This window comes from Microcebus murinus, chromosome 4, assembly GCF_040939455.1.
Source record: "Microcebus murinus isolate Inina chromosome 4, M.murinus_Inina_mat1.0, whole genome shotgun sequence".
Lineage (NCBI taxonomy): Eukaryota > Metazoa > Chordata > Mammalia > Primates > Cheirogaleidae > Microcebus > Microcebus murinus.
Genome location: NC_134107.1, coordinates 54,997,865 through 55,008,073, shown reverse-complemented (window position 1 = coordinate 55,008,073; position 10,209 = coordinate 54,997,865). Strand labels below are relative to the sequence as shown.

At 44.1% G+C, this 10,209-nt stretch overlaps 1 protein-coding gene across 1 annotated transcript; it reads left to right on the top strand.

Moving 5' to 3' along the window:
* The first annotated feature begins 4,539 nt into the window (after positions 1-4,539).
* On the top strand, positions 4,540-10,043 carry C4H11orf42 (chromosome 4 C11orf42 homolog). The gene is made up of 3 exons (XM_012786572.3): positions 4,540-4,670; positions 8,746-9,544; positions 9,819-10,043. Exons 1-3 carry the CDS (start codon positions 4,599-4,601, stop codon positions 9,947-9,949), a joined length of 1,002 nt encoding a protein of 333 aa, XP_012642026.1. The 5' UTR covers positions 4,540-4,598; the 3' UTR covers positions 9,950-10,043.
* The last annotated feature ends 166 nt before the right edge of the window (positions 10,044-10,209 follow it).

Sequence of the window (10,209 nt, the reverse complement as noted above, 5' to 3'; positions counted from 1 at the left end):
ACCTGAAGCCAGGAACAACCCAGACCGCTCAGCACAGACAGCTGGACCAGGCAGCATGGGACACCACAAAGAAGACACTGAAGATGAGAAAAAGCAGATGATGCCATCTCCAGTGTCACATGGTGGGGAGGGGGGGATACCACGACATCCTCATTAATAAGGAACTGAAGAGTTAGCTTAGAACCTCTGTGATTTTCAGAAGTGTCATCACACTGAATCCAAGTGGATTGGGAGGAAATCTACAGTTAACCCAAGTGTGGGTTCAGTCATTCTCAAGTCTAATTTTTTTAATGAGATTCTGAGTTTAAATGCCCTCCAAGCATGATTTCGTGGATAATTGTGACAAAATTCTAATACTAATGGGTCCCAAGTTGTTAAGATGTTCATATCCTTCTCTTAGTAATTCCCCTTTAATAAATCTGAGAAAATAATCAAAATGTGAACAAAGATGTATACAGTATGATATTTATTACATTATTATAAATATAAAGAAATGTATAATAATCCCGTGGCACACATACGTACACACACACCATTTTTTGTTTTTCCCCTCTGATACATGAAAAGGGAAATTATATGCAGCCAATGTTCATAAGCAATAAATTCTGTCACCCTCCCACCACAGGAAGATTCTTCTAAGGCACCTTCAACCTCTGTTTGTATACAACTCCCCAAAGTAGATGGTTCCAAAGCAGTATGTTGTCTACTGTAAGAACTTCATTCCTTAAAGCCAAAAATCCACCCCCCTAGACACTGTATTTTGTTCCAAATTGAGATTGCATACATACTTACCATGTGATATGCTTAGAAAACGTTACTGTACTTTCCTCATGACAACCTGAGAAGAATTAATTATAAGCCCACAACCCCTTGTCTATAATTAATTCCAAAATAGAAAATCTCTGACAAGTTTTTTCTTAACTTTGGCCCAAAACCTGACCTCAACCATCATGACCCTATTTATAGTATTTATGTTAGTATGAACATACATACATTTAATGGCAGAAATGTTGATGCATTTAATTACAGGGCACTGTTCTGAACCTCACTGGGTTATTCCTTAATATATAATATTTATACTATATTCCCTTTCTATAGACTGAAAAATTCTGAATTCCAAAACATATCTGTCCCCAAAAGGTATTAGGGACTTGTATGATTATCCTTGTAGCCTGAGAGAAGTGAAGAGACTTGTTAGGGCTCTTTATCAAGTCTTTGTTGTCAACACTATTCTATACTACCCTAGAGGTCTGTGCAAAGAACATCATGTTCTCTGGATAAATAGCCCTATTTGTTTGTTCCTCTTATGCTCTCCACTCAGGTCACTCTCAGATATCCTGCTGATGATCTGTGCCTCTTTCCCAGAGAGACCCAGAACATGCCACACCAAAGGCAAACCCTATGAGCAGGATACGACCCAGACAGCCCAGAGTCAGACCTTGGGCTCACCAACTTCATCCAAGACTCAGTTGTCATCTGTTTTCCTTCTGTACCTTTCAGTCTCAGACTCTCTGAGCCAAAAAGAAAGAAAGAATTACTTAATGTCAGGTTAGAGCAGTATGAAATTTAGTGAGCCAAGAGAATCATAGTAATCAGACAGTAAGAGAAAGAAATGAGGTGTGGGCTTCTGACTGAGGAGTTCATTGGTATAGTTTCCCCTCTTAGTCCCTATCCATGAACAAAAAGCCTAACAAGATCCTCTTCATCCTATTGAGGATGTAAAGAGACTCTCCTCATCCTCCTCACCAACAGCCCATCACCCCTGTACCTCCCTCATGTACCTCCTTCTAAAGCTGGAGTCCCCTTAGGATCTGGATATGCATCATTCTCTGTTTCTACTTATCAATCACTTTCATTGTTTCTATACTGCTGCACCTGTCTCCTTGCACCATCTTTCAGTTTTACCCCATGTCTATGTCTCTTGTTCTTATGTATGTCTCTCTCACTCTACCTCTGTCTGCCTCATTCAGAAGTCCTTCCTGGAGAGAACAGAGTTGCCAACTATACTATACCAGGTGACCTCTTCTTGTCAGCTATAATAAAAAATGTGCTAAAGGGGCTAGAAAGAAAGAACTTGGTTTCACTTGTCTTAACAAGAAACTTGGAATTTCTGACTTGGTCCATTGTTGGTCCTCTCTTCTCACCATGCTCATTTCCCTTTCATTAAACCACTTTATGCTTTCCACCTAGCATGGAACACTCCCACCAAACACTAAAATGAACAGAAGAAACATGTTGGCTTCTCCCTTCACCAAAAGGAATACCATTTAATGGTTAGAGCCAGAGTTAAGCAGACTTTTTTCTGAATCCCAGATCCTCTATAAACTCACTATATACCTTGGGCTAATTATTTAACCTCTCTGATACTGTTCTTTCACTTGTAAAATGGGATAGTAGTGCCTACTTTAAGAGATTATTGAAAAGGATTAACTAAGATAATGAATTCAAAGTATTTGGGACAGCCCCTAGCACAGAAGAGCTCAAGAAATATGATACTGGGCTGCCCAGTAGCTCACACCTATAATCCCAGCACTCTGTGAGGCCAAAGCGGGAGGATTGCTTGAACTCAGGAGCTTGAGACCAGCCTGAGCAAGAGCAAGACCCCATCTCTACTAAAATAGAAAAAAGAATTAGCTGGGCAACTAAAAATATACAAAAAAATTAGCCAGGTATGGTGGTACATGCCTGTAGTCCCAGCTACTTGAGAGGCTGAGGCAGGAGGATTGCTTGAGCTCAGGAGTTTGAAGTTGCTGTGAGCTAGGCTGATGCAATGGCACTCTACCCCTGGCAACAGAGTGAGACTGTCTCAAAAAAAACAAAAAAGAAGGGAGGGGAGGGGAGGGGAGGGGAGGGGAGGGGAGGAGAGGAGAGGAGAGGAGAGGAGAGGAGAGGAGAGGAGAGGAGAGGAGAGGAGAGGAAAAAGAAATATGGTATTAATTCCTCTCCTGGAAAAAAGGAAAATGGAAAATTTCCACTGTCAATCGTTTGCTCAAAAACCTTGCACCCATACACCCATAACTCTGTCTAAGGAGACCCTGCTTCCCGAGGCCAGTTACTTCTCCTTTAGGAAAATTTTCTTGATAACACTCTTTCCCACCCTTCCCTATGCCCCTACTCATACCACCTCAGCCAGCTGAGAAGACAGCCAACTTTGTGGGATAGATCTACATGTTGGGCTTGGCTAGGGGAGGGTACTAGCTACACACAGGAGATCTTCTTGGGCACAAAGGGGACTCTGCAGAGGGACTCAGAGAGAAGACTCCTTGGATAAATAAGGTACAGAGTGGGAAAGTAGGTACTGGAAAGTTCTTCAAAGAACCACTCTTCTATAGCAAAACACTAGGTGAGATCTCAAGACAAAGACACAAGAGGAGATAACATAGATAAGAGCCGGAGTGGAAGTGGGAGAGGAGCTACGACACACAAATCAGAGTAGGACAGGGAGTGGACCATAAAAAAATAAATTCTTCAAATTTACCTGGGTAATTCTGGCTTGCTGAAAATTCTCTCCAGTTACTAGGGCAACATTATTCCAATTAGATTCTTACCCTCCACATTGTTACTGCTTAGTATAGCGCACACACATACACCTAGTTTTCATTGCAATTGTAATCCACCTATTAATAATGGGATTCAGCCTAAAGCCATACCTTAAAATTGCCTTAGGGGCTTTTAGAAATCATGATGTCCAGGTACACTCCAGACCAATTAAGTAAGAATCTCTAGGGGTAGGATCCAGTAATTTTTAAAGCTCCCAATTAATTCCAAACTGCAGCCAAGGTTGAGAACCACTGTTTGGTTCTCAATATAAATCCTGATCTATACTGTCTTGGGTTGCTTAACAGGGATATGTTCTGACAAATGCATCATTATGTGATTTCATCAATGTATAAACATCACAGAGTTACTTACATAAACCTAGATGGTACAGCCTACTACACACCTATGCTATATGGCATAGCCTTATTGCTCCTAGGCTACTATTCTGCAGTATGTTACAGTACTGAATACTTCAGGCAACTGTAACACAATGCTAAGTATTTGTGTATCTAAACATAGAAAAGGTACAGTAAAAATACAGTATTATAATCTTATGGTGTGGGACCACTGACATATATGTGGTTCATTGTTGACCAAAACATCATAGTATGGCACATGACTGACTATACTTTCTCCCATGTCCTTCAGGACCCCATCCAATCTCACAAAGAAGCTATCTGCAGCCAACAAGATAGCAAATTATTTAACGGAGATTGCTGAAGGGAGGAGAGACCTGATCCTGTTTCCTTAAAGAATTTAGACCAAGAACTACACACAAACACACACTCATAGACATATACAAATGCTCCCTAACAGATACCTTTATTTTCTGCCCCAAAGCAGGAGGATGGATAGGTGACTCAGAGTATGAATTACAGGCTGTAGTGAGGCTAGAAAAGTTACTATCCTCTCTCTACTCATGACACCATTACCTAGCAGGACCTCTATGACCTCATGCTGCAGTAGCTCAGAGCCCAAGGCCTGGGGTCTCACCTCCCTGGGCAGCTAGGGGTTCCTACAGCAGCCACTGCCCTGCCAAATCCCTCCCACACCCCACCATGTTGGTTGGTACCCCCCACTTGCTGACACTAGATGAAGCTGATGCCACTTGGACACTCATCAAGGATAAGGTGAGTAAAGTAAGGAGACTAAAGAAGAAGTAACAAAGTGTGGCCTGGATAGACCTGAGCAGCCTGTGAGTAGGAAGGTGTGGGAAGCCTGAAGACAATAATAACGAACATTTACTCAGTGCTTGCTTATGTGCCAGGCGCTGCAGTAAAGTGATTAACAATTGTAAAAACAGTAAGAAATGTTCCTTGAAAAGCAAAGTTTAGAGGCTGTCAGAGCAAAGAGGAGAAGCACTAAGTCAGAGGTAGGCCTTAGGAAGTCAGGAAGACTTCCTAGAAAGAGTAATATTCTAGCTAGTCAAATAGGAGTTATTCACACAAAGGAGGAGAGGAGCACCCAGCACATAAAAGGTGTTTAATAAGTATCTGAATGAGTTAATAAGCAGGTGGATGAGTGTGTTTATAGCATACTAACTAAAAGTAGAGCATATGCAAAAGCCAGGAGAGGAAAAAGAAAAATGCATATATGTAAACTGAAAATAGTCCTCAAGAGCAGAATCCAAAGAAGTAGGGGTGAAAATGAGGTCAAAGGGGTATAAGAGGATCATAAAAGACCCTTTAAGCTTCCTATAGAACCTGGACTTCACCTTCAACCCCTTCACTTATACTCCCTCTTCCTTAACTTCCACAGCATGAGAAATTTCGGTTTTGAGTAAAATATGTATATTTCAAGAAGGGAGATCGCAGCTGTCTCTGGGCTGCATGTGTCCAACAAATCCCACCAAATCACTTGTCAGTTGCTGGCTACATGTCAGCAAATTCCTCAGAATGGAAAATTTAGGGATAAGTTTCTGGCTAATAGATATGAAAGACAGTGAATTTAAAGCATTCATAGAAGGCAGCCTATCAAACTTAGGAAACCATCTTAAAGCATTGCCTACCATACTCTAAGCAGCCTGAATCATATGTGGCTCTCATTCCAAATGGGGTAGCTGCTCACCACAAAAGCCAACTTTCCAGAAGCAAAAACAGGAGAGCCTAGGGTCTTCCCAAGTATTATAGTAACGGATTTCAGCAGTATAGAAGGTTGGTCCTGGACTAGATCAATCAGAATTAGGGTGAAAGTAAATGAAGTCTTTCTACTATCAGAAAGCTACACCATCTGAGTAGCAGAAAAACCCACTATCCCATTTAAATGGAAAATTGTCAGGAAAAGCAGGCTAGAGATGTGCAAGATAAATCACTGTTAGTATAGGGCAAATTAAAGTATTGGGGCACCTTTGAGTGACCTGGTTTGCTGTCCCCAGAACCACTAACAGTTTATTGGGCACTCTGTAAAACATTTGGCTAAACAGGATGTGGCTAAAGAGTTCCCCATTCAGAATTCAAAGCAACCAAGGTATATGTAGGAAGACAATCTTCCACCACCACTTTCCTGGGCTGCCCCTAGGAAACCTAAATTTGCTGGCCATATAACTTCTACCCAGAAGCAGAAATTCAATAGTAGCAGGTAGTAATCTCAAATGGTGACTTTACCAAGAACACAGAAAAAAGAACTGAGCAACTGACTTCCTTATTTTTCCTATTTTAGCTTAACCACTGGGGACTTCAAGGGCAAGGAGGGTTAGAGTTAGGGTTAGGCAAATCAACACATATGCTGGGGAAAAGCCTCCACCTAAACCATAGATAGATTCACCCTTTTAGCAGAAACTTGGACAGTAAGAACTAGGTATTTTAAATGTCACATTTCTGTTAGAAGGACCTCTCCTGGAGACACTCCCATTTGTCTTATTCGTACAGGATCCTAGACACAAAGGAACAGATAGGGTGAGATTCTGAAGTTATGCTTAGTCACTATAATTTCATGGTCATGGGGCAAGGCACTCCATCCAAAAATGTCAACCCACCAGTGCTTTTTTCTCATCCCTGGAAAACCAACTGGGCCTTCTAGAAGCCCTGTTCTTCAACCTTATGTCCCCACTCAAAAGAAAATGTTCCAGGTCTCTGTGAAGCAAAGGAGAAGAAATGATAAGAAATTCTTTCATGTAAACCAAGAAAGAACACCAGTTATTTCCTTGGCCTGGTAATAAAAGACAGTAGTAGTCTTCAAGCTACTTCAGCTTATCCAAACTACAGATGAAACTCCAGGCCAGACGCAGCGGCTCACACCTGTAATCCTATCAATTCTGGGAGGCCGAGGCAGGAGGATCACTTGAGCTCAGGAGTTCAAGACCAGCTTGAGCATGTGATCCCGTCTCTACCAAAAATAGAAAAATTAACTAGGCATGGTGGCACACGCCTGTAGTCCCAGCTACTCAGGAGACTGAGGCAGGAGGATTGCTTGAGCCCAGAAGTTTGAGGTTGCAGGGAGTAATGATGATGCCACAGCCACTGCACTATAGCCTGGGCAACAAGGGAGACTCTGTCTCAAAAAAAAAAAAAAAAAAAAAAACCTCCAGAGTTAGCTACCCTCCTCTTACGCTAGGGGGCAGCACTTCCAAAACAGCTTTATGTAATTGTTTTGGGGCCTTACAGGCCATTGGTGAATTCTACCAGAAAGCCAGCAAAGTGGGCAATGTCATTAGTAGGGGCACAGACATGGGATCTGGAGTTGGAAGTGGGGAGTAGAGTATATATAGTTCTGTAAGCATGGGGCTCAAATATGAAAGAGGCCCAAAGAGGAAATTTTATGTGCCCTTGCTCCCTAGCATAAGAGAGAACAAGAAGTCTCAGCCAACAAAACCCTGAATGGTCAAGATCATTAATACCTAAGTACAATTACTAGAGAAGATCTTACAGGGTTTCACAGTTGGTCATGAAGTAAACTTCCTAGAATTGGCTTACTAAGTCCAAAAATGCCTAGACAAAAAGGACAAAAAGCAAAGGGAACTAAAATTCCTAAAAGCATATTAGAACATTACAAAGATGAGGCCTCGACTTTCCTAAAAGAACTACCCCTACAGCTAGGGCAAAAGGTATATACTGAGAGGTACACACACACAGTTTAAGAATGGACATTCCAAATCCATTTCCGTGTACCCATTCTTGGCTAATGACATCACCTATGTAACTGGTCACCTAGGAATGATCCTGAGGATTTCTTTTCCTATACCTCCTAAGTGCCCAAGGTCTACTAATTCTATAATCTAAATATCTCTAATATCTTCCCCCATTATTTTAGCTCAGGGCCTAATCATGTCTTGCCTAGAGTACTGCAATACTCTTAACTGATCTTTCTCATTTTATGATTTCCTATTAAAAATCAGCTTTCTAAAATACCTATCTGATCCTGTCCCTTCTACCCAGAGCCTTTGAAGTAGCTTCCCATTCCCCTCAAAACAAGATTCCAGCCACTAGTACAGTCACAAGGCCTTTTATAATCTAGTAACTGTGTGTCTTTCCCTCTTCATACCCTACATGTCAGTAACGTGAAATGGTATTCCTAAATGTGCCCTTCCTGGTTTGTAAGTTCAAGGTTTTTTCACTGGCTGTTCCCTATGCTTGGACCAGGCATCCTCAAACTATGGCCCACGGGCCACATGCGGGCCACCTAGCACATTTATCCAGCCCTCCGGGTGTTTTTGGTGTTTTTGCCGTGGCTGCCTGTCCTGCTTAGCAGCCAACTCATCCCTGGCCCGCCCACAGTGTGCACTCTCCAATGGTCTGAGGGACAGTGAACTGGCCCCGTTTAAAAAGAGGACCCCTGCCCTGGACTGATCATTGTCCTACCTGGTTAATTCCTTCAAAGCTCAAGTATTACCACCTGAAAACCTTCCTTGATCCACTTTCCATCAAGACAAAGATTGTCCAATCACTTCTTATCTCCTTCACACCTCGCTCTCTATATTATTTTACTTAGCTGTTTATAGTTTTACCACCTCCATTAGACAGAACTATATTAGGATAAGGACAAAGTCTCATTCTTTTACGTATCCCCAGTATCTAGCATAATCTGGCACATAGTAAACATTCAAGGTTTTGCTACAGGAGAGAACTGGAAGATAAGCAGGAAATATAAGTCTGACAACACTGTAGAAATGTAATTGAACAGTGAATGGTGGGAGAGTCAATCTAGAATAGGCAACCAGTTAACTCCTGACCCTAATCAGTTCCTGACCTATAAACTGGACACCTGCAGGTCATCGAGGAGCGCTTTGGGTCCAAGGTAGTGGCAGTACCTTTCCTGTCGGATGCAGCCTGCTATGACCTCCTGGGCGTGTTAGTCAAACAGTCCCGCCCTGCCCACACCCGCTTGGCTTTACCAGGTCGGCAGGGCCGGAAGGCGCTGAAACCAGTAGGGCCGCTACCAAACCTCCTGGAGCAGACAGGGTCTGAGGGTACCTTTGCCCACTGCACTCAGGAATACTCACCAAATGGCCGAGCAGAAATAACCTATGAAGAGATGCGACTGCTGGATGGGCAGCCCTGCCGGATCCACCTACGTATGGGTGGCCTGCGCAAGAAGGTAGCCTTCCTATTACTGCCACCAGGGCAGGTGAGCCTACAACAGACTCTTCCCTGGCTCCGAAGCACCCACAGCATCTATATCATCTACCAGGTCTTCTCCTGCTCTTGGCTGCAGCTGGGGCTGCTGCCAACAGCTCGTGAGCCTCAGCTGCTTCGGTTACAACGGTCACTGCCTATTGCCTTCACCTGCCTCAAGTTTTCACTGCAGCCCAAGGGTGTGCTGGGACCACAGAAGCCTCTGACCAAAGACCCATTGCTCCATGGAGCCAACTGGGTTAGACCCAACCTCAGCATCATAACACCTCTGGCCCCTACATCAGCACCTGCCAATACCTCGGAAGCTGCTGATATGCCCCCACCTGTCCCAGCCCCACCTACAGCACCTCCCCAGGAAGGGCCAGAGGGCAGACCCACCAGATTCTCCTACAAGGGCCGAAACCCCTTCCGGAGGGGCCCCCAGATGCTGTCAGGTACTGCTATGGAAAATGAAGATGAAAGGGATGGGAGGGACAACGTGGAGGAGGGAGAGGGCATGAGGATTATAGCCTAGGAATGTGTGGGGAATCCATGACTCAGCACAGGACTCTATTAAGGGAGATGGAATGAGGAAGCCAGGGGAGGGTGAGATGGAATGAAGGGGCCCTGGTGAGGGGGTGGGGATGGTACAAAGGACCAAAGGGAGGGACTAGAAGGGCAGAAAGACCAAGGCATGAGTCAAGCTGTGACTATCCCCAACTCTGGCAGAGAACTGGCTCTTCAGCCCCCGCAGCCCCCCACCAGGAGCTCAGGGTGGGGACCCCGGGGACCCCGACCGGCACTCCATGTCCCTGCCCCTGCTGCAGGGTCTGTCCTCGGAGTTCGACAGCGACGAGTGAAGCTGAAGCAAGAGATGCATGGGGCGAGGCCCCCAAGATCTGGCATAGGGATATTGGTCCCCAATAAACATCAGCTGCTGCTGCCCCCAAACCATCCTGGTCCCATGATGCTTATTCTTTCTGGGGTCCAGAGAAGGGGGAGAATTCCACTTTTTCCCTAGGCTTCAAGTCCCCTCACCCTCTAGGGGCTTAAGGAGTACCTTGAAACCCTGGCATTAAAGTCTTCACCAAAGAGAAAATACCCATAACCACCTCCCCAT